Source organism: Meles meles, chromosome X (assembly GCF_922984935.1).
Source record: "Meles meles chromosome X, mMelMel3.1 paternal haplotype, whole genome shotgun sequence".
Classification (NCBI taxonomy): Eukaryota; Metazoa; Chordata; class Mammalia; order Carnivora; family Mustelidae; genus Meles; species Meles meles.
The window spans coordinates 100464277-100488831 of record NC_060087.1 but is presented as its reverse complement, the minus strand read 5'-3'; the positions used below and the strand labels follow the sequence as shown (position 1 = coordinate 100488831).

Sequence of the window (24555 nt, the reverse complement as noted above, 5' to 3'; positions counted from 1 at the left end):
AGCATTATTTCATTAATTGTAATCAGAATGGTGAGGAAAATTCATATATTATTCTAAAGGTTTTTCCGTAACTCAGAGTTTTATAATAGCATACTCATTTCTGAAACAATGCAGAATATGGCAAATGTTGCCTTTCCTTAATTGACATGCCTTTTGAGATTGGGTATATAATGTGGTTATTATTGAAAAGTTTTTCAATCGTCATAGATAAGCATTATTAGAAATTGTTTACTCTTATTAAAATAGTTCAGGATTAAAAAAATTACAATTATCAGAGAAAGACAACTATCATATGTTCACCCTGATATGAGGACGTGGAGATGCAACATGGGGGGTTTGGGGATAGGAAAAGAAAAAATGAAAGAAGATGGGATCGGGAGGGAGACAAACCATAAGAGACTCATAATCTCACAAAACAGGCTGAGGGTTGCTGGGGGGAGGGGGGTCGGGAGAGGGGGGTGGGGTTATGGACATGGGGGAGGGTATGTGCTATGGTGAGTGCTGTGAAGTGTGTAAACCTGGCGATTCACAGACCTGTACCCCTGGGGATAAAAATACATTATATGTTTATAAAAAATTTAAAAAGTTAATTTAAAAAATTACGATTATAATATTACTTATTACCTTGTTTTCATGCATTTCCTATAGTTTTGCTTCTGTATGTGATGCCAAAAGAAGAGAACGTAGTGAAACTATTTAAAAAACTCTATATGAATGTGTTTTTTAGCAGGAGGGCCATATTCTTTTTGTTTGAAGATTTTATTTTTAAGTCATCTCTACACAAAACATGGGGCCCGAACTCACAACCCCAAGATCAAGAGTTGCATGCTACACCACCTGAGCTAGCTAGATGCCCCAGGAGAGCCATATTCTTAACTTTTCTTTCAGTAACACTATAGATTAAAAAAAAAAATTAAGTCAGCTCTACACCCAACGTGGGGCCTGAGCTCTTGGCTCTGAGATCGAGAGTCGCGTGCTCCACCGACTGAGCCGGCCGGGCCCCCCAAAACTGTACATTGTTAATGGCTTTTTATTTTGACAAGTTGCAGGTTTAATGTACAAACACGTCAGGAAAATCTAATGATGGTTTGGCTGTTTTGTTTACCCATGGTAATTTAAGGAGATACTTAGGAATTAGCTGAAAAACAGCTAAATAGATACATTATCATTATTTGAGACAAGAGCAAGGATTTTTCATTAGAGCAATCCACCATCCCTATAAGTGATGTGTTTACTTCATTCTTAAAAAAGCTTATATTCTGGGTGATTTTCTTTAACATATACTTATTTTCAACGAGATAATTTTTCTTTCATTTTAAGGAATTCATAGCCTAAAATTATCCAGTTAACAAATGAATATTCTTTTTACCTGTACTCTGCTTTTTAGTCCTAGCAGAATTGATAACACTTAAAAATCCTTCCGGGATATATCCTGGCTTCGATACCCAGCCCAGGTCTTGCTTAATCGCCGCTCTGCTTATAAACTTCTCTTTCAGTTTACCCAGCAAATATTTCTAGAGTGCCTTCCAGTATGCTGGGAGTGGTGCTCAGTTAGGAAGATACAAAGGTTCAGGGATTCCTTCTTGCAGGAGGTGCGGGAATTTGGGAAGAGGGTCTCAGGCAGATGAAGTCCCAGGGCCGGAACACAGGGCATGTTAAGCATGGCCTCTTACTGAGGCACTAGATCCTAGATACTCCCTCTCTTGGTTGCTTTTTTCAAACAGGTTGATAACTGTAATAGAAAATCAGCTATTCAAATACTATACATTTAAAAATCATTGTTTTCTACCGCCGCCACTCCCGACACATACAGACACTCTGGTTTGGAGTTTAAGGCAGTTTTTTCATTTGTTTGAGAGAGAGAGAATGGGCACCCGCATGAAGGGACGGGAGGAGGAGCAGAGGGAGAGGGAGAGAGAGAGAGACTCTTAGACAGGCTTCACACCCAGCATGGAGCCCAATGCAGGGCTCACTCTCATGACCCTAAGAAAAATAAAGAATTGGGCATTGAGCCCACTGAGCCACCCAGGCCCTCCTAAGGCAGTTTTGAATCTATGGGAATACTTAAGGATTAATTTAGTTGGTGCATGTCAAGAGTTGTATAAAGACCTACTTGGGTGTGTGGATTTGGAAATCATATACAAATGAGGCACCCATATACAAATATCACAAATGATAGCCAAGAACAACAACAACAAAAAAGCCTACAGATTCTACTAGAGTGTAGATACTTCCAGAAAAGAAAAGAAAGGAAAGGCAAGAACTCATAAATGTCTCATTCAGTGCTAATCCTGTTTTCAGCTGTCATGGGAGAGTAATGGTAGTGAGAAGCTGCGGGTCATTGGTCCCCCAACAGCTAGACCTTCCTTGTCACCTGCTCAGTCCCCTGGATTTGCTTTCCTATCCCAACTCCTGTCTTAGCCCCAAAACCTCATCCATCTGACCCCCAATTACAAAAGTTGCCACATTCTGAAACCAGTCCCGTTCTGGCTCTTCTTTCTTCTTCCATCCCATCATTCCCCTCCTTTCCTTTTCCGTTTTCTCCTTTTGTCACTTTTCCTATTGTTTCCCGGCTTGCCAGCCTACCAGCACCGCTTATTGCTGTTCTATGCCTCCTACCCCAAAACTCAGTATCCTTCCTCCCTTTTGGAAATGTTAGAGGTGGGAAGCGTGCTTCCCTTCGCTTCACTCCTGCCAGCATGGAGAAGTTCCATACGCGTGTACACACACATGTGCCCGAGTGTGTGCCTGCACAGTTGTGTTTGTGTACTTGTTGGTAATGTGAAGAACATAAGTACTATATTAATCCAAGACAGAGCCCTCGAAATCCTTCGTGGAACTCGAAGGAACTCTGCTAACGAAATTGACATGTGAGAAGGGTACTTATAAAAGATGAAATCATGACTTTCCAATGTAGTCATCTTTGAGAGACATCTGGGATTTTTTTCCATTCTGATGTTAGCAAGGCTACATATTTGAGTATCTAGTAAAAAATTTTTAATGTCATTGATGTTCAGTTTCCCGAAACAAAAGAAGGAGATGTACACGTGCATGCATACACATACACACACACTTGTAGCCATTCATGTGAACGGTTCTGTTTTTTGTTAATAAGGAGCCCTGAATGTATTAAGAATTTTGCTCTGTTGTGCCCAAGTCCAGTTTTTGCGTGTTTAAAAAGGTTTAACAGCCCTACCTGGTCGCCATCCAAATACTCTTACTGATTGGTAAAACGTAACAGAGGACACAATTTGGCTGATCTATGGTCTTGTCCAAGCAACACGAATGACACGGATATCCCAGATTAGTCTGAGAAGACATCGTCGGGACCAAAGAGAAGATTACACAGTGCCCGCTCACACAAACTGTGCTCAATGCTGTCAGTGTCTAGTTGTACCTACCACAGATTTCACCAAAACTTGCAAGAAGAAGGCAGGTCAGTTCTTAGGGAATATCAGGAAAATAGAGAGAGATCGGATAGGTGACATATCAGTTCGTTTGTGGAGTGTGGTGGGACGAAAGAACGTCCCTGCCAGCCAGTGAGTGAGATTTTCCTGTAAAGTTACTTAGAAATATTTGTTTAGAAAAAAAATTCCCACTCCTAGCTATGTATTTTACTTCTCTCCCATACTGTGACTGGCTTAATTCTTACTTACCTTTTTCTCCCTCATCATTCTTCAACACCTTCTAGAATGAAGATTTTGCAAATGGTCTGCACACACTTTTGTATTGTGGGTGTTTGTCTCCCACTTCTATCTTTGAGCATACATATCATGGAAGAAATAACTAGTTCTTGGGAATTCTTGTTTCTTTAGAATACATGGAGGTACTTACAGAATGTGGTTCGCATCACAAAGAAACACATGTCTTCGGGAAAGGTCTTATAGAGAAGGAGGGACAGGAGGGATTCTAGAATGGGAGTCCCAGACTAGCAGATGGGAACCTCATTCCTAGTATCAGCCATGCTGGTAGCTAACATGGTGACATTGGACATGTTCATATCTCCGGGCTTCAGGTCTTTCATCTGTACCATGAGGGTACTGAACAAGATGATTTGTAAGAATTCTAAAAATTATAAAATATCTCCTCTTTCAGGCGCCTGGGTGGCTCAGTTGGTTAAGCGACTGCCTTCAGCTCAGGTCAGAATCCTGGAGTCCCAGGATTGAGTTCCACATTGGGCTCCCTGGTTGGCAGGGAGTCTGCTTCTCCCTCTGACTTTCCCCCTGTCATGCGTTCTCTCTCTCTCTCTCGTTCTCTCCCTCTTAAATAAATAAAATCTTAAAAAAAAAAATGTATCTCCTCTTTCTATGTTGGGAACCAGGGAATTCTGCATTGTAAGATTTGGCCAAGAATCCCTCTTTTTGTGGCCTTGGCCAAGTCCCAGCATTGTCCTTTGTTTAGGACATGTCTGCAGTACGCATTTCACAGGTATTTTCAAGTGATTAGTTAATGTTCTTCAAATGCTTTGAAGCTTTTGTGTATGTTGTCTTTCTGTCTGCTTTCATGCAGTGGTCCCTAATAGAAACCAAGCATTCTGTAAATGAAATCAGCATTCCTTGTAAAGTCAACGAGGGTTTTTGACATTTCCCAGTCTAAATATGAAAGCAGTGGGACACTGAGCCTGCATAAAATTCTATTTAAAATACACATTTAATCGTTTTCTCCCTTTCACTCTGGAGGAGAACACATTTTCAGTTCCAGAATGTAATGGTAATTACGCTCGATAGTTGCTACTGGAGTTGCCATCAGGGTAGTAAAATCTGATCAATTTGGACCCCTCTAATTTGTAACTGGGGTGATTTTACCTGGCTGAAGTTTATTTCTAAACAATGTATGAAGAACATTGTTGTTAAGCAAATTAATAATGTAAAGTAGATCTGGTGGACCGTATTTCTACTTAAAGGAATTATTTTTAAAGCCTTTGGCATGTTAGTTGTTTGCTCATGAGAGCTAATTAAAAATGATTCCTAGCAATTTATTAGAGCAGGAGAACTGAATAGAAATAAATGTTCATCATTGGATGTAAGCTTTTAGGGTTTGGGTGTCTTTACCAGTGCTGAGTGTGGTGTGGAGGGAAAACAGTCTTGTTTCCTTTTCACTTTAGGCAAATATGACAATTGTCAGAGGGCCCCCAAAACAGGTTGGTGCTATTGGTTGATTTCTTTGGAGCCTGAGGTTAGATAAAGTTTATGTGGGTCTTTTGAATAAGTTGTTTGCAAAGAAGAATAACTGGAGAAGCTTTGCAATGAAGTGATCTTCGCCTGTTTGTGGGGGTTACCCCCTTGTTTTGAGAACTCCACATTTGCCCTATATCCCACTCATAAATGTTGAGTTGACTTCATAGACTGCTCACAATGCTTTACTAACCATGTTTTTATGTAGTTTTGGGGGGGTCTTTGTTCTCAGAAGTTGTATTTGCAATTACTACTTTATAATATTTTCATAAGCTGGAAAGGTGGTTGAATTTCCTTTCCAAAACATCACCTCTTTGCTACATATAGCTAGTTTGTAACTGTTTTACGTTTTATATTTGTAACTGAGAATGCTTTACATTTTTGGAATGGGACATTCCAAACTTGCTTGATGAGTGTGTGTGCGCGCATGTATGTGTGTGTGTTTTGTTCGGAGGCTTTCCAACAAGTTGGAACTGCTGGTTGTTGAACCTGGGACCTTTTTGCTCCGTACCTATTAAGCATTATTACAGAAAGCCTTGTAATGTAAAATATTGACTATGACTTACTTGTATTAGTGGGTTTTTTTTTTTTTACCTCTTAAATGTATTTTTCTCTTTAAAGTGTTGATAAATACTCCTTTCTCTGATTTCTTTGAAGAATTTTATGAGACAGTTCTGTGTGTGGCTACTAAAAAGAGAAATACAATTTAACTTTTTATGTTGCTTGCCTGGGTTTTTTGAGAGTGCTTGCGTATGGTTGACTGAATACAAATTATTTGTGAGTTAGTGATGGCTGACATCTACCTACTATTTAATGAAGTTTATGCGTTACTGGTCCATCTTTCAGAATAAGCTTTCTCTCCATAGATGTGTGTATGCATGTGGTGTGTGTATATACTGCATATACATGTATGGGTGGCCGACATAGGAAAATACTCTTCGCTTGAATATTGATGTGTATCTTCAAGGAAGGTCTTTGTAATTACCTCGAGCTCATTTCACACTGCATTTCTGGTATATTCAATTCTCTATTGTGGAATTTTTGAAGGTGGTTTCTTCCTATGGTAACATCCATCTGTGCTTTTTGAATACAAATGAGAAACCTCTTAAGTGACTAAGTCTCAGTCTTTTTAAAAACTAGGAATAATTTGGAGGGAGTATCCGAAAGCCAGCCACTGAAGTTAGAAGCACAAGTTTATTGTTTGCACATGGACCTGAAAGTAAATACGAGCTGTTTGTCACTGCGGTGCTTTTTTTTTTTTTTTTTTTCCCTTGTTAAAGATAGTGGCTTCTGTGTTGAGGACGTTCTGCTTTTACTAAGCTCGCACTGGTGAAGGCAGGATAATTCTGTTTTTAGGCAGAGGTAGAAGGGTGTGCTATGAAGGTAGATGCTTAGTGATGGCGACTTGCCTGACATCAGCCCGTAAATAAAGGAGTCCGGCATAATACCAGCCTCTCCTATTCTCACTACTTAGAATTGCGTAGGAAATGTGTGACTTTGGCGCTTTAAAGAGAAACTTACAATAGCCAGCCACTTTCAGGGCACTTGCAAGGCTGTTTTCTGGCAGTATTTTAAAATGATACGGATGAACCATGTATTTGCCAGGGCTTTCATGAAATACCTCAAGTTGCCTTTGACGGCAGCTTGAATATTTCAATCTCCTTGTCAGTCACTAACCCCTAGAGGTTACGGGACCCGCCGCTGAGCTTTGGAATGGTCCCTGCTGGACACCTGCTTGGCCAGCAGCATTGGTCTCTCCTCTAGGCAATTTGTGAGCTGTTTGGGGGTGGGGGGAGGAGGAGGGAGAGGAGCCGAACGGGAGGGGAAAGGGGGAGAGAAGAAGGGGAGGGCAGCATTGAATTAGATTGTTGATAGCGTCCCTCCGAGGACTGCTATTAAGAGCACGCTACTCTGTACTTCTCCGCTGCAGAAGACAGAGTGATATTCGTGTTACCACGGCATGTTGTAAATGGATGAGATTCTGCTCATCCCGGCTCGGAGATAAGAATAGGGAAAGGAGAGCAACTTGAATCAGAAGCCACTAGAAGAGCGTGCAGAGTTCTGCAGCAGTTTATGCTTGTTCTTACATTTTGCCTTCTTCTAACTGGAAAACAGAGAGACTGGCATTTTTCTAAACGGGCTTTTCCCATAATGGCATTCTTGTATTGTGTGGCCGGAGCTCGCGCGGGAGGCGAGCAGGCTGCCGAATTTAGTCACTGATCTCTATTAGCTGTGGCCTAAGGCTATGCTGAGGTTTATATCCCATTTGTATTGTTGCAGCTCGAAAGAAGAATGTTCAGAGGATGACAAGTGTATTCTGAGTAGGTATGTTGTTTCATTTTCATATGAAACCCATCTATTTTTTTTTTTCCTTCTACTATTGGTCAGAAATCAGGTTAATAGGTGCAGAATCGAGTACAGCGCTGCAGTATCCCTGTTAAGGTAGAACAATGGTAATGCCAGCTAAAACCGACGACAACAACAACAAAATAAAACCCCAGCCGCTTTTATTAAATAAAGCTGCATTGTGTGGTCTGCATGGTGCAGTCTTTAAAAAAAAATTTAAAAAAAATATATGTGTATATATATACTGCAGTCAACGCTTTCCTAAAGAGGTGGCACTATTGTTGAGTTAGAACGATAGAATCCTCATATTGCTTTAGGGGACAGGAGGATTTAAAGGAGGTACCTTGCAGCCCTATTTTGCAGATCGGAGGCTTCGGTGTTAAGGGCACGGGCAGATGGCTCGCTTGTTCTCTGCAGTCGCTCACTGCTGTGTCGGGACAGTGTGGAATGGAAGTCCTAGTTGGTAGTCTGTTATGGAAACGCTGTTTACTGTTATTGTAGTACCGTGGTGACAACATGCCATTGAAATGGAAAACGAGCTCTCCTGCTATCTGGAAATTCCCAGTTCCTGTGCTTAAAACATCCAGGTCAACTCCACTTTCTCCAGCATACATGTAAGTGAGAGAAAAGAGGATATTAAAGTGGGGTTTCATTCCTGAATCAACCTTGTGGCAAACGGGGGTAAAAAAAAAAAATCCTGAACAGCAACATCCCCAAACCCACAAATGTAAAAAATCTCAAGCTGGTTTATAAAGAAATATATTGGCATGCCCACGTTTTACCTTCTGTTGCTTGTCCTAGGAGTTGATGTTTATTTTCATTTAATGTGCTTAATGGTCATCGGACTACTAATGTACAAGTCTAAAGGTATACCTAAGGAATTGCCTAAGGATAGACTTTCATGTTTTATGCCGGTTGGGTTTTGTTTCGAATTTTTGTACAGCTGAAATATTTAAGATGACTTCTTTTGTATAGTGGCACAAAACACTGCTGGTGAAGGGAAATGCTCTCTATAATTTTTGGTTCAATTGGAAACATTCAGAGTTAACACATTGATCAGAAAATGAGCCTTGTAACTAGGACTTTTATACTTGTGGATGAATATTAATAAGTTCAATGTTCTATCTTTCCCAGTTTTATAATTTCGGTTCTGAAGTTTAAGTTCAAATTTGTGCAAGTTCTAGTTCTGTCAATAGTTATGTACATACATAGAGTTGAAAAGTATGGTCTACAAATGCCTGTTTTAGAAATTTATTTTAAGTAAATATATACTAAAATATATTGGGAAGTCTTACTAGAATTTTTTAAAATCTGAGTTTTTAAATTTGCAAACTGTTGCCTTAGAAACAAAATCCAGGCGATATAATGAAATCTTCTTTTAAAATACTGTCTGTGATCCTTTTTTTCCCCCTTTTCGGTAGGGGAAGGAGTAAGGGAAAGCTGGACTTTTTTATTTTTTATTTTTTAAATATTAGCATAAGAAAAGCTTTTTGGAGTAGAAGCCTGTTCTAACTGTATTTCCTTTACAATATTTTTCAGTTGGAAAGCTATGGAAAATTCTTCCTGCTTTAGGTTAATTATGTGTTTAGAAAGCCGGTGAGTTGCCATTTTATTGGTTTTTGTTTTATATGAGGTTCAGAAGCACGGTGGTGTCGTATCTGGTTCTTTGAAAGGCTTTCAGCTGCTGAGGAACTGTACTGGTGCTCTCAGTCCAAAGGAAACGATTCCCTAGAAAGCGTTGAAAGATGAGGACATTTTAGAGTGAAATTCTGACATCATGTCGTTTTCAGATTATTTTTTATGTTCTTCCTTAGAAATGCTTCAGGTGATTTTATCTGTTTGCTTGTTTGACTTTTCCCATAGAGTTAAAATTTTAAGTTAGATTTGTGAAAGAAAGGGGAAAAAAAGATCAGCTATATTTGTTTCTCAAAAGCTGAATTTGTCAAAAGCACAAATTAATGGAGGCGACAAGTTAATTGAGGTGACAAGTTAATGGAGCTTCTTCAAATCATTTGAGAAAATGTGATGTGCCTGTTGACTTTATGAATCCTAGCTGGTGAGAAATGAGCAAAGATTTACCAAAAGCAACTTCATTGTAAAAACAAAATAAAACATATGCCCTCCCAAACTTGAAATCAGTGGGGTACAATTAATAATGGCTATTAATGAGTCTGGTGTTCCTCCTATATTTCACCATACAGAGGATCCAAACTGTATCTCCTACTGTGGCTAGATTTTTAGAGATGCTTTAAAAAAATGTATATTGTATTAATTCATACTGGCCACAGGCTCAGGTACAGCTTAATGCAGCATCTGTAATGAATCACTTTCTTCCTTTTAAGTACTCGCCTCTTTGACCTGATGATGTGAGTGAATTGATTTAGGTGGTGGAAGCTGGAAAATACCACACATCTTGCATGTTGATGTTGATTGCTGATGTTGAGCTAGAATGGGAAAGTGCATTTGATGGGCTAGTGTTAGGTTACACCATTTTGACATTGTCACAGTCTAAGTTATTAAATTGGCCTTAACTTATTTTTCTTTATAAACAAATTAATACAGCGTTTTAAATATCATGTCAATATACTCAGGGAAAATATGTTAAGTATAGGAAAAGACTGGCTTAGGGAGTGTAAGTCTGGTTTCTAAAATACATTGCTTAGTTTTTGACTGTTTCAGGTTGGAGTTCATTGCCTTACTTGGCCAGAAATAAAAATACCAGACCTTCTTTATATTCCACAACACTTCTGCACACAAAATGATACCTAAGTTGAGTGTAATTTTACTTTCAAAAATCACAAAGACTAAGTTAGAAAACTGGGTCAAGTAATGTTACGTTTGCTCTCACAGTTGTTCGGTTAAATAGTTATTTGTGTCTTTGGGTCTAGAGTCTTTGCCTTGAAATGGAATAGTTTAATTCTGACTTTTTGGCCAGTTGTGATATTTTAGAGTTGATCCATGAAATTATATTTAACCCTTTACAGTATTATCTGGAATACAGAATTCTGGACAGTTCCAAGAAACACCTTTTTGTATGTTTTCTTGAGTTGCATCAGTATTGGTTTGTAGTGTTGTATTAATATTTATCGTGGTTTGTCAAATAACACATTCCATGGTTTTCATCAAGGATTTGGGTCATTTTTCAAAGAATGAAATGTCAATAAAAATCTTTGAGGCTATAGTAAAAATGTGCTGTAGCAATTGAGCAAATATGGAAAAAATATAAAGGCTCCTTGTGGTCTCGTTCTCAGCCCAAGGTAGATGACGCTTAGGTGTGTAGTGCTTGCTACTCCCGTGAAAGGGACAACAGACAATGTTTCACTTACTGCCAGCATTGAACAGAAAGGCGATTTTGCCCTTGTGGATTTCAAATCCAAGTTTGCCTTCTTTCTTGTGGAAAGCTTGAATGAGAGGCTCAACCTGTCCATATATTCAAGACTGATCGATGATGGGGACAACGTCGATGGCGATATCAAGGAGAATCGTCTCTTCTATAGCATAAACGCTCTTCGTTCTTTGAGTTGTGTTAGCCTCTGATTCAGGACTAGTGGGAGTACCCTAAAGACAAAAGATGGAGGAAAAAATCCTTTGGCCTTCAGGCTACCAAATGCCTAGTCTTTACTGGTTAGATGGAGCCTTCCTTCAGCTTCCGTTTGGAACCCTTGCAAGGTGGTGTGCCATCCATCCGGATTTCTGAAGGGACCGTCTTACTAGAAACCCAAGTGACGTGTTTGTGTTACACTCTGTTCCACAGTAGGTTGAAGTTCAGCCTTAGCCTGAGGGAGGATCTCCTGGTCAGTGCAAACTGAATTAGTAAAGACTCCCTTCCTGACAGGTGTGAACCCTATAAATTAACCTATCATTTTGCCTAAATTAATAAAACTGAAAGGGCAGTCACATCTAAGTGGTTTTCTGGTGTTTTGGTATTCAATGTTTTAAAACAGCAAATGGTTCCTTTAGGCTACTGTTAGAGGGTTAATGTATTGTTAGTTTCTAAGGGCAGCTGAAATAGAACAGGATTAGCATTAGCAATCCTTTTATCTTTTTTCACAAGCTGTAAGTTTTGATAACAATGGTGTGGCACTAAAGAGGAAGACAATGGGTAGGAATTAAGCAGTGCAATGTAACAGGGAATTTTCTAGCGAGCCACATGCAGTGGGGTGTTTTCATTTGAAATTTTACCTTTCTCAAGCTAAAAGACAGTGAGGGCAGAATGAGTGTTAGACCTGTGCACCTTAAGCTAACATATTTGGCTTTGGTCAGCTTCCTGTTTACGGTTATTTTGTTTAATATGTAAAATAGAGTTTGTAGTAAATATCAATAGAACAGTACTTTATAGCAATTGTTTTCTATCATTGCATCATTAAAATTCAGTCTCTAGATTTCCTGAGGAAAGACTGCGCAGCCTGTATAAGCATCCTTCGTTTATGGGTGATTCAAAAAAAGAGAATTAAAACAGGCATTTTCAAAATTTGACATGTCTTCCGTTCGACTGTCTTTTGTTCTTATTTAATGATTATAATAAAACCTCGTGGTTTTAGAAGTCATGTTTTATTTGGCAAAATACTTCTTAAATTGATCATCTCAAATTAGAAAAGAATATATGTAACTCCTTTCACAGTTACCACATACATAAACTTTTATTTGTCTGCTTAATTTGTTTTTACTAAATGCTCACTCTAACAAAATTACGTGGAGAAATAACATAAACATCGCCTAAGAACCATTTAGTATGAGTGTGTAACTTCGGTGGCTGTCCTTGGGGAATTTCTATTGTCTGAGCCTACAGAAGGGCTAGCTTAACACACATTAATGGAAAACCCTAGAGCTAAAGATGACCTTAGAGGTCATTAGAGAATCTAAACCCCCTTTAAAGCAGGCATCCTTTCTGCGTCACCTCTGAAAGATGGTAAGAAACATTCTCCTTGATCACCATCAATGACAGATAGCTCATTACCTCACCAAGGCAGCACCTCTCACACGTGGACAGCTCTTCCGTGCGCTGAGCAAAATCTTTCCTAAATCTTTTATCTCCAGATCCTCGTGTAGCCTTTTGGACCTGGATAGAAAAAATCTTTCATTTCTGTACTACCTACAAGCCTGGATATCTCTTTCTTTAACCCTTGCTTATATGACATCTTTTCCAGACCCTTCGCTCTGCTGGTTGTCCTCACCTGGCCCGCTTTTTTCATGTTAATCTTTATACCAGAGATTACATCCCAATGCAGCGCTCCCTGTGTGGTCTGAATAGAAGACACCTTTCTCCTTTTATACAGACCTTCTGCTTGTCTGACTGAGATTGTATCATTTTTAATCACAGGATCCACACTGTTCCGTAGTGAATTCCGAATTGACAAACTTCCTCTCCAGAGGTTCATGAATGGGTGGCTTGCTCCTCCTAGTCCGTGTGGATTCTCTTTGCTACTTCAGAATTTTTAGTCAGGGGAAGCCTGCCTGCCATGTGCAAAGGGAGTTAGAATCTTGTCTTTGAGCCAATTGTGTGTGTGTTTTAAAAAATCACTTGAAACCATTTAATGTTACTCTAGAATATTGCACAAAAGAAACTTACAAGCCAGAAAGCTAGCATTTCTGATGCTTTCAGAGATTTCCAAGAATTTTCCTTGTCAAGCACTTCTCTGGATGCATTGTTTCTTTTTTCTACTTCAATGGGACTTCCAGGTACCCCTCAAAACACTTGCCTCATAGGGAAGTGGCAGAAATGCAAATCTCTTGGAGCCTCACGGGAAGTCTGGAGTTAACTAAGAATTCTGAGGATTCCAGACATTCTGCTTGAAAGTTAGACTATTTAGATGAGAAGCCAAGTTGGGCCAAGTTGGGGGGAGGGGAAAGAAAGAAGTAAGAGGCAAGAATTTGTGTTAATGACTTTACCTTGTGGTTAAGGCCAAGAATTATAAACACTATGCCTGATGATATTTTAAATTGAAATGGCAGCCCCCAGGAATTGCTTTATTTCCTCAAGACCGTGAGAAAAAGCTGGTGTCAGTGTATGATTCTTGGGGAATCAGTACCTAAAGAAATTGCTGAGCAACCCATTTTTGAAAGTGCTCAGCTCTTTTCCACTCACCTTGTATACTGACTTTGTAATATTTAGAATCACTCACTACTGTTATGGGCCTGGCGTAACTCTGCTGGGCATTAGGGGTGTAGTCCTCGCCGTCACTCAAAGTTACTGTCTTTCTGTCCCATCTTCACTCACGAACAATTAAATTGCTTCATGTATTTTACTGATATGAAAATTCTGATCCAAGATAATCAGGTTAATTTTTCTTTACTGTACTATCAGTATTGATAATGGATTTAACAGAAAATGAAAACACGGGGCACCTGGGTGGCTCAATGGGTTAAAGCCTCTGCCTTCGGCTCAGGTCGTGATCTCGGGGTCCTAGGATGGAGCCCTGAATCGGGCTCTCTGCTCAGCAGGGAGCCTGCTTCCTCCTCTCTCTCTCTGCCTGCCTCTCTGCCTACTTGTGATCTCTGTCAAATAAATAAATAAAATCTTAAAAAAAAAAGAAAATGAAAACACTATAGAAGAGAAATGTGTCTGAGCTAAATATGAAGACCTGAACTGAAAAGAGATACCAGGTTTTTAAAAAATTTTCTTTTAAAGATTTTAATTTTAAGTAACTTGTACACCAAATGTGGGGCTCAAACTTACTTACAGACCTGAGATCAAGCGTGGCATGCTCTGCTGATCGAGCCAGCTAGGTGCCCCAAAAATAAATACCAGATTTTTTAAAATTTTATTTGTATTATGTTATGTAAGTATGATATAGTGCCTCATTAGTTTTTGATGTAGCGTTCCATGAAGATACCAGACTTTAATGTGCATGGCATGTAGAATGGAAAGTGAACCAATTTATGTTTGAACTTGATAGTAACCTTTTTAAACAAGTGGAACAGAGTATCATCCTGTAAGTTGGATGGGGCATAGGTGCTTTCTAGGGCACAAGTGTACATATCTTACGTTTCAAGCAGCAATAATTTGATCCCAGTCTTTAGGTTGTCATCTTAGTGAAAAATAAAACTATATTTTGTTTTCAGTTAGAGTAAAATATTTTCACTGGTGTGACTTCCCATGATGAGGATGTATGTTGCTTTCATCCAATGCTGCCTCATTTATGGTATGCTACGGTAAGAGGATCTCTACCTTGTTGGAGAGTATGTCTTGGGATATGGTTCAAATAGTGAAAAGCAATAATTTATTCTTCCCTAAGAAAAAGGTCAATAAAAACAACTTTCGGGACTCCAGGAGCTTAGAAACTTGAATCTAGCCTGTAAGACCAATATTATACATATCACGTGAAATGTATTTGTTTGCAATTTTTAAGAACTGTCCTGGTTTAACAGAGCTAAATCTAATAAAGTTTGCTGAGTGCTCCTATAAAAACACTAAGCACTTTGCAGTCTGTCTCCCAAACACTATCTGAGGAAGTCTTCTCTGTTTTACACCCGGGCACAGTGGTTCAGAGAGGTTCGCTTGCTCAGTGTCACGCTCCACGGAAGAGGCGAAGTGAGAATTCAAATGCAGGTCCGCTTCATTTCAAAGCTCTGAACTTCTCTGATGCCGTTTTGTTTTTGTCGACTTTACTACTTTCATGCCAGCTGTTAATTAGATAATATCTCACTAGGGTCAGAAGAACAAGGAAGTAAGATAGATGAGGTAAGCTGTTTTGAATTGGGTAGTGGCTTAAGGAGAGGTGAGCTTTCCTTGACTATACTGGCAAGTGGTGAAGTTGTAGGAAAATGTTGGGGCAGTTATCTTTCCTTTGCTGATCAAGGTATCAGGATTCACTTCACCTTTCCCTGTTTCTCTCATTTTTTTTTAAAGATTTTATTTATTTATTTGACAGAGAGAGAGCACAAGTAGGCAGAGAGGCAGGCAGAGATGAAGGAGAAGCAGGCTCCCTGTTGAGGAGAGAGCGGGATGTGGATACAGGGCTTGATCCCAGGACCCTGGGGTCATGACCTGAGCCCAAGGCAGCCGCTTAACTGACTGAGCCACCAAGGCGCCCCTGTTTCCTATTTCTCTTGAAGCACCATTCTACCTTTATTGACTCCCCACGTCCTCTCTCACCCACCGTGGTAATCAGCCACCGTGGACAGTGCTCTAGCTTTTAGGCTCTTTTTAGTGCTTTCCTAGGGTACTCCCTGGGCTGTGTGCTTAGTATTTTCTGATAGACATTATTGTCCCGTTGCTTAATTGCACACAAGCACTCAAAAAGAAGTCTGTATGAGTTTTCTTGCTGTCATATTAAATCACTGCAAATTCATGGCTTAAAACCTCACTAATTTATTATCTTACAGTTTTTTAGCTCAGAAGTCTGGTATGGGTCTCCCTGGGTTAAAATCAAGTTGACAGCAAGGCTGTGTTCACATGGGAGACTCCAGGGGAGAACCCGTTCCCCACTTATTGGGGGTCACTGACACAGCTCAGTTCTTCACCATTGTAGGACCACCAAGGGTCCTGTTTTCTTGCTGACTGGGAGCTGAGAGTTGATCTCAGCTTCTACAGATGGCCTGCATGTCTCGGCTTGTGACTCCTTTCTTCCGTCTTTAACACTAACAATGGCCAAACTCCTTTTTACATGAATCTTCTTCTGACCCACTCTTCTGCCTTCCTCTTCTACTTCTGAGGACTCACGTGACTAGACTGGGCCTGCCTGGAGAATACAGGAGGGGTTCCCCAAATTGTGCATTTTTATTTCTAGCCAAATTTGTTAATTTCTGCAGCAGAGGCTTTGCTCTTGAAAATTCTAATAATTCAGACATAACTAGGCAGTTCTCAAACTCTGAAGTGATGATTTCCTGGAAATCATACTAAAAAGTAGAATTCTGCAGGCATGGCTTTACGATCTGGGATTCTGTTGAAAGTATCATGAAAACCAGTTCTACTGTTAGAAGTGGTATTGTGCTCCCAAGTCCTCTAAAATAAGCGCAAAGGTATACATCAAATGTGCAAGTATACACAAACACGTAAAATGCAGATGTGGGTTCAAACTAAGATGCTAATCATTTCAAACTTTATTATTGATTTGGCATCTTAAAATGCAGGCTATTTCTGAGATGATTTGCATGGTCCAAGTCTCCTTTTAAAAGCTAATAAGCATTAGTGCCACCTTTTTTTTCCAAAAAGATTTTCTTTATTTACTTGAGAGAGTGTATGTTGGGGGAGGAGCAGAAGGGGAGAGAGAAAATCTCAAGCAGATTCTGTGCTGCACAGAGCCCATTGTGGTACTCATGACCCTGAGATCACGACCTGAGCCGAAACTAAGAGTCAGATGCTTAACCAACTGAGCCACCCAGTCTCCATCTTTGGAATAAAATCATAGAAATCATAGAATTTGTTTTCTTAAGAAGGTTATATGTAACAGGCAGATACATTCGGAATTACTCGGTTGATATTAGAGCTGTCTAAAATGAGTGCGTCGTACAAGTTGGTTGATGTTGTGTTTTATTGTACTGATGAATTAAAGAAAACATTTCAAAGGACTCTGCATTCCTTTCCGCTTTCTCAAAACATTTTCATTTTATTTGGAGCACTATTCAGAATCAGATAAAACATGAAGGCTACAAGAAAGTCATATTTAACAACTACAAGGTCCTCACATGTCTTGGAATGTCATATACATAATATAAGCTGGGGAGGACCTTCAACAAATCTTAAAAAGATACTACAAAATGACCTGGCATGGGGTCCTTGGGGCTCATTCCGTTAAGCCTCCAACTCTTGATCTCAGCTCAGGTCTCAATCCTGGGGTCCTGAGTTCAAGCCTCATGATCAAGCTCCATGCCCAGCCTGGAACCTGCTTTAAAAAAATTAGCTGGTGATGGCATACAATTATATACTGTTGCCATGCTCATGCCCTTTAGTGTGTAGTGCAGAGGAAAACACTGAAATCTGGATGTTACTTTGTTAACACCTGTGAAATAGGAACAGTGAAAGCACAAATGAGGACTGTCTATGCCACTCGGCTGTTGAGCATTAAACTGGATTCTCCTGCAAGTCATTCTGGCCAGTAAAGTGCCATTATTTTTTTCAGAGAGAGAGAGAGAGAGAGAGTGAGTGAGCACTCATGCACATTAGCACGAGTGGGGGAGGGGAGGGGCAGAGGGAGAAGCAGCCTTCCAGCTGAGCTGGCAGCCCGATGAGGGTCTTGATCCCAGGACCCTGGGATCATGACTTGAGCCGAAGGCAGACACTTAACTGAGCCACCCAGGTGCCCCAAAAGTGCCATTTCTAAACTTGGGGCTGAGTATGGGAATGTTCTGGACTCAGAAGTGGGTATTTTTAATTTTCTGGACACTGTTTCCTTTCTATTATGGAAGGTATAGGGGCTTGACTGAATTTTTTGTTTAAAAGACTTGAGCACTTACTATATTTTACAGCACTAACATTTGAGAAGGAAACATCATGAGAATGATAGGTTGTAGGTCAAGTTCTGTTGGGTGTTCGTGGGCTACTGGACTATGTTAGTGCTTATGCCATATGTCTGTCCCTTCTCTCTCCCCCTTTTTCCTTCCCACATTGAAGTCTCTCATTGCCACGTATTCTTAGAAATTCTAAATTACCTTTTCTTTCCCCTACAGCTTGCCCTGTAACATCTTCTATGTTCACGTTTTGTTTCTCTAGTTTCAAAAATACTTTCCTTGCACTCATCAGTGGGATAAGACCTTGCCATCTTAAAAATAACATACTTTAAAAAAAGACTGCGCCTGGCTGGCTCAGTCGGTATAGAACATGTGGGTCTTGATCTTGGGGTCATGAGTTCAAGTCCTACGTTGGGTGTAGAGCTTACTTAAAAAAAAAAAAAAGAACATAATTATCATATTCAGTGAGCGTTCTCTGATTCCAAGAGATAGAAGGAACCTTACAAATTACTCTTTGTCATACCTTTATACCTTGGAAGAGAATGTGATATTCATGTTGGATCGCTTTTCCTTCCTGCATGGTTGTATTTGATGATTCAACCTATTCTTAATTTATATTTACTTTTTATTATTTTATCCCATTCCATCAATTGTATTACAAATTAATGTTTAAGACTGGTTTACTACAAAAGCCTCAACTAGATTTGACTTTTAGGTGAGCCTACATTGGAGCTTTTCTCTTGTCTGCAATTAACTCACTCAATTCCTTATTAACTCACTTAGTTTGACCTAGCTTTACTTTGAATGGACCCACAAAAAATTGAAACAAAATTTTGAAAAGTATGTGGATGTTTGAAATTGTGAATTGGCTATCCAGTCCCTTAGCATGACCAAAATGAAACAATTGTCATTCATTATGAGTACTTTCCTACAAAGGTTGTCTGCATGTAATCATTTCTGAATGATTCACAGCTAAACAAAAGCTAAACAAAACCAACATTTTGATCTTAAGGAGACTGGAGACCTGGATCATCAGAATATTTTTTATAGACACATTGCTGGATTACCTGGACAGGTGCGGTTAGAGACTGCCTTTTTTTTTTTTTTTTTTTCAAATGATGTGATGTAATCTGGGACAAACAAGCTTTTAAAATACCCCAAAGATACAGATGTAGTGAGAAGAAGGGCCCTCTGTACCCCAGTGTTCATAGCAGCAATGGCCCCAGTCGCCAAACTGTGAAAAGAACCAAGATGCCCTTCAACGGACGAATGGATAAGGAAGATGTGGTCCATGTATACAATGGAGTACTATGCCTCCATCAGAAAGGATGAATACCCAACTTTTGTATCAACATGGGTGGGACTGGAAGAGATTATGCTGAGTGAAAAAGTCAAGCAGAGAGAGTCAATTATCATATGGTTTCACGTACTAGTGGAACATAAGGAATAACATGGAGGACTTGGGGAGATGGAGAGGAGAAGTGAGTTGGGGGAAATCAGAGGCGGAGACGAACCACAAGAGACTGTGGACTCTGAGAAACAAACTGAGGGTTTTGGAAGGGAGGGGGGTTGGGGGTTGGGTGAGCCTGGTGATGGGTATTATAGAGGGCACGTATTACATGGAGCACTGGGTGTGGTGCATATTATTTCTTTTACTGTGACTTCTTCTTTTTTTTTTAAGATTTTATTTATTTATTGTTTGACAGAAACAGAGATCACAAGTAGGCAGAGAGGCAGGCAGAGAGAGAAGGAAGCAGGCTCGCTGCTGAGCAGAGAGCCCGATGCGGGGCTCAATCCCAGGACCCTGGGATCATGACCTGAGCTGAAGGCAGAGGCCTTAACCCACTGAGCCACCCAGGTGCCCCTACTGTGACTTCTTTACAAGCAAGTGTTCTGCCTGCTATCTGTTTACCTGTCTTGACGTATAGGTCAAGCACTATAGCAAGTACTCTGTAAACCCTGAGTTAGATGAATGAACTTAGAGCAGTTTTTAGGTTTGTAGCCCTATGCAGATCATTCCCTTAAGAGTGTTGAATTTCTTCATTTGATATATGGAATAATCTAATATATCACTGTCTCATTAGAGAGTAAGTTATGCCTATCTTTCCTATGAAAAAAACTAATCCAAAATCCTGATTCCGTTTTTTGCTTGCTGATAAATACCATGATGCTGGCACAGACTGAAAGTAATTTTAGTAGAAGCAATTTACCAATGACCAGAATACTTTAGTCATGGTTCATCAAATAGTAATTTGATAAAGAAAATAAGATTATAATCTGTTCCAAGACTGCAAACCACTCTTAGACTTCAGAGTGATTTGACTTGTGTTCACATGTTCTTTATCATAATGGGAAAAACTATTTTAGACAAATTTGTGTTTTAAAGCTAGTATGTTTGCACTTGAATGATAACATGTTTTGTGTGTCTAATTTGAAAAAAAGAAGGGCAGACTAGGAAGAAAGGAACTGTGACTAAGGCTTAGAAGACATGAATTTAATATTAGTATTCAAGGGGCACCTGGGTGGCTCAGTGGGTTAAGCCTCTGCCTTCGGCTCAGGTCATGATCCCAGGGTCCTGGGATCGAGCCCCACATCGGGCTCTCTGCTCGGTGGGGAGCCTGCTTCCTCCCTCTCTCTCTGTTTGCCTCTCTGCCTACTTGTGATCTCTGTCAAATAAATAAATAAAATCTTTTAAAAAAATTAGTATTCAAAAAATCATCCGTATTTACTTGACTTAATTGTTTTATACTTAAAAGGACTTCAACCTATTTGCCCATGTTTAGCAAATATTAGATTTAAATTAAATAAATTGTCCTTATATCAAAAATGTTTAAAATATTGTAGATATGTCTCCTGAGGCAAGGGAGACACAAGCAAAAATAAACTATTGGGACTACATTAAAATAAGAAGCTTCTGCACAGCAAAGGAAACAACCAACAAAATTAAAAGACAGCGTTAGTGAATAGGAGAAGATATTTGCAAATTACACATCCGATAAAGGGTTAGTATCCAAAATTTATAAAAAACTTATATAACTCAATAACAAAAAGATAGATAATCCAATTAAAAAATGGGCAGAAGTCATGAACAGATGTTTTCTCCAAAGAAGACATCCAGATAGGCAACAGAAACATGAAAAGATAACTCAACGTCACTCACCATCAGGGAAGTGCAAATCAAAACCACAATAAGCTATCACCTCTCACCATTTAGAAAGTCCAGAATCAAATGCACAAAAAACAACAATTGTTGGTGAGGATGTGGAGAGAAGAGAACCCTTGTATGCTGTTGCGGCAGTGCAAAATGGTGGAACTGGGATGGAGGACAATGCAGATTCCTCAAAAAATTAAAAATAGAGCTACTGTACCATCCAGTATTTATACTGCTGGTATTTACCCAAAGAATGTGAAAACACTCATTCGAAGGTGTACATGCATCCCTATGTTTATTACAGCATTATTTACAAGAGCCAAACTATGGAAGCAGCCACTGGTAGATGAATGGATAAAGATGGTATCGTACACATCCGCACGTACATGCACACACACACTGGAATAGTGCTCAATCATTAAAAAAAAGAATGAAATCTTGCCATTTGCAACAACATGGGTGGATTGACAGAGTATAATGCTAAGTGAAATAAATCTGAGAAAGACAAATACCATATGATTTCACTCATATGTGGAATTTAAGAAACAAAAGAAATGAACAAAGGAGAAGAAAGAGAGAGACAAACCACGAAACTGACTCTTGACTATAAAGAACAAACTGATGGTTACCAGCGGGGAGTGGGTGAAATAGGTCAAGGGGATTAAGAGTACACTTACCGTGATGAGCGCTGAGTAGTCTCTGGAGCTATTGAATCACTCTGTTGTACACTGGAAACTAATACAACACTGTATGTTAACTACACTGGAATGCAAATTGAAAAAAAAAATAAAAGGGCACGTGGGTGGCTCATTCAGCTGAGTGTCTGACTCTTGATTTCCGCGCAGCTCATGATCTTGGGGTTGTGAGATCGAGCCCCACATCCAGCTCTGAGTTCAGGATGGAGTCTGCTTGAGATTCTCTCTCTCTCTTCCTCTCCCTCTGCCCTTCCCCCCACTCTAAATCAATAAATAAAATCTTAAAAAAATAAAAATATTTAAAATAAATGGTTTTTACACATTACTTGGTTAACAATAGAAATAAGGCATAACTGTTATGATGAATGAAAACAACATGCTCTAAAACAAAACATTTGATAGTTTGTGAAAAGATTGGGGTTTTATTTATATTCTAACCATTAAATATGTATTTATTTTGAATTATTTGCTGGAATGCATATTAGGTTAAAGACGGCTAATAAAGGAGCCTTGAATCTGAGTGTGGGATTCGGTTTTTGTTCAGGAAGCTGTGAGGAGTCATTGAATACTTTTGAGCAAGAAAGTGACTTTCAGAGTTATAAATACAGTCACAGTATGTAAAGTAGCTATGATGTGACAAATATGTACTTTATATTAGTAACCAAATCCAAGTAAGAAGTAATAGATGCCAGAAGCATGGTATTGGGACAGTGACAGTATAGAGAAGTGAAGGATAGGAACATATTGAGAGATATTCAGTAGTATTTTGACAGTTGACTGGACATAGGAGATTCGGAAGAAACAGGAGTCAAAGATGACTGAAATACTTTGATGATAATGATTTTCTTCTAGAATCCAAAATATCCTATCTATGGCTCTCTTGAATGCATGACACTTAGATTCCTGAACTTTCTTCTGTCTGACCAAGCTTCCCAAAATGATCACTAAGAACTATGTAGTCTGGGGCAGTGGCTGGCTCGATTGGTGGAGCGTGCCATTTATCTTGGGGTTGTGAGCTTGAGCCCCATATTGGGTATAGGGATTGCTTAAAAAATAAAATCTTTAATAAAATAAAATCTTTAAGAACTATGTAGTTGAATTTGTTTCCATTGAGAGTACATTTAAATAAACCAATGTTCTCATTAAAGTGGGATCTATGAAAAGATTAGATTTTGGAGATTGAAAATGACTTACTGGGGGCGCCTGGGTGGCTCAGTGGGTTAAGGCCTGTGCCTTCGGCTCAGGTCATGGTCCTGGGGCCCTGGGATCCAGCCCTGCATGGGGCTCTCTGCTCGGCGGGGAGCCCGCTTTCCCCCTCTCTCTCTGCATGCCTCTCTGCCTACTTGTGATCGCTGTCTAAATAAATAAATAAATAAAGACTTTAAAATAAATAAATAAAAAGGGAAAAAATGACTTACTGCTTCAAGAAGTAGCTGAGGTAGATGGGGTGAGTGAGGGAAGTAGTGTATAGCAGCATTTTCCAACTAGCTGGGCAGAATTTTAACACCTTGATTCTTTACTCTCCTTACCTACTTGGTGATTCTCCCCTGTCTCCTTCTCACCTATACTCTGAGAGTCAGAAATTATAAAGTGGGGTGTGAAACACTGGTTTAAAAGACTACAGGGAGGTGCCTGCGTGGCTCAGTCAGCTTAGTGTCTGCCGTGGGCTTAGGACACGATCCCAGGGTCCTGGGATCCCACCCTGCATCCGGCTCTCTGCTCAGCAGGGAGTCTCCTTCTCCCTCTCCCTCTGTTGTTCCCCCTGCTGTGCTCTCTCTCTCTGTCAAATAAATAAATAAAATCTTAAACTTTTTAAATAAAAAAAGGAAAGACTGTAGGAAGGAAGGAAAGGAAGCTTCTGTCTTCTTGCTTAATATCCCTCTTTCCTATTTATTTCAAACAGATCAAAGCAGTACTTCATTACTCCTTCACAATTCGTAACCGGCTTCTGCAAAACACATACACACACAGTCTGAGAATGCTGGGATTATCTTCTACTTAAAATTCCCACTTAGGGGCTTCTGGGTGGTTCAGTCACTCAAGCTTCTGACTCTTGATTTCAGCTCAGGTCGTGATCTCAGGGTCCTGGGATCGAGTCCCACATCAGGCTCCTTGCTCAACCGGAAGCCTGCTTCTCCCTCTCCCACTCCCCCTGCTTGTGCTCCCGCGCTCTCTCTCCTGCGCTCTCTTTCTGCCAAATAAATAATTTTTTAAAAAGAATATTTAATATTTAAAGTAAACAAATATAGTCATGGTCCATAAATACTTTCCCCAAAGGAGTCCTTCCGTAGTGTTACTGTGCTGTGGAAAAAAACTTACAAAAGTATTTTTGTAGAGCATTTTTTGTTGTATCAGCAGAGCATTTTTTGTTATATCTGTAGCTGGTTCTTGAAATAGCCTTGTGATACGGAACTGAACGTTATCAACTTGCTCAAATAGTTTTCTAGCAGTCCAGGAAAGTGGTGGATCTTGATGGTATTTGAGGAGAAAAACCAGAAGCCATTTCTGAGGTTAAAAACTTAATTTTAACCCTTAGACTATGATACTTGAATTTGTGGGTAGGTGGGCAGACTATAAAGGACAGTAAAGATTTTTTGCATCTCATAACAACTTGAGAGAGTAAGGTAGGCAGTGGTTATGTACACACAGCACAAGAGGGTTAACTCAGAGTTTTATGAAGAAAAAGAACACCCTGGGGCACCTGGGTGGCTCAGTCATTTGGGTGTCCGACTCTTGATTTCAACTCCGGTCATGATCTTGACATTGTGAGAGTCAGCCCTATGTTGGGCTCACGTGGTGG

The 24555-nt window shown here is 39.7% G+C and overlaps 1 protein-coding gene across 10 annotated transcripts in view; it reads left to right on the top strand.

The window, feature by feature from the left end:
• KLHL13 (kelch like family member 13) overlaps positions 1 to 24555 on the top strand; it is a 206198-nt gene that overhangs the window by 127282 nt on the left and 54361 nt on the right. The window contains exons 1-2 of one of the 10 annotated variants that reach the window (XM_045996361.1): positions 7103 to 7499; positions 8022 to 8134. The exons of 7 other annotated variants lie outside the window; for them this stretch is intronic. In XM_045996361.1, the coding sequence (XP_045852317.1) occupies positions 8037 to 8134 (98 nt within the window). In that variant the 5' untranslated portion in view covers positions 7103 to 7499; positions 8022 to 8036. Of the gene's footprint in view, positions 1 to 7102; positions 7500 to 8004; positions 8135 to 24555 lie in introns of those variants that run through there. 2 more of the 10 variants (XM_045996363.1, XM_045996362.1) reach the window with 2 other exon arrangements.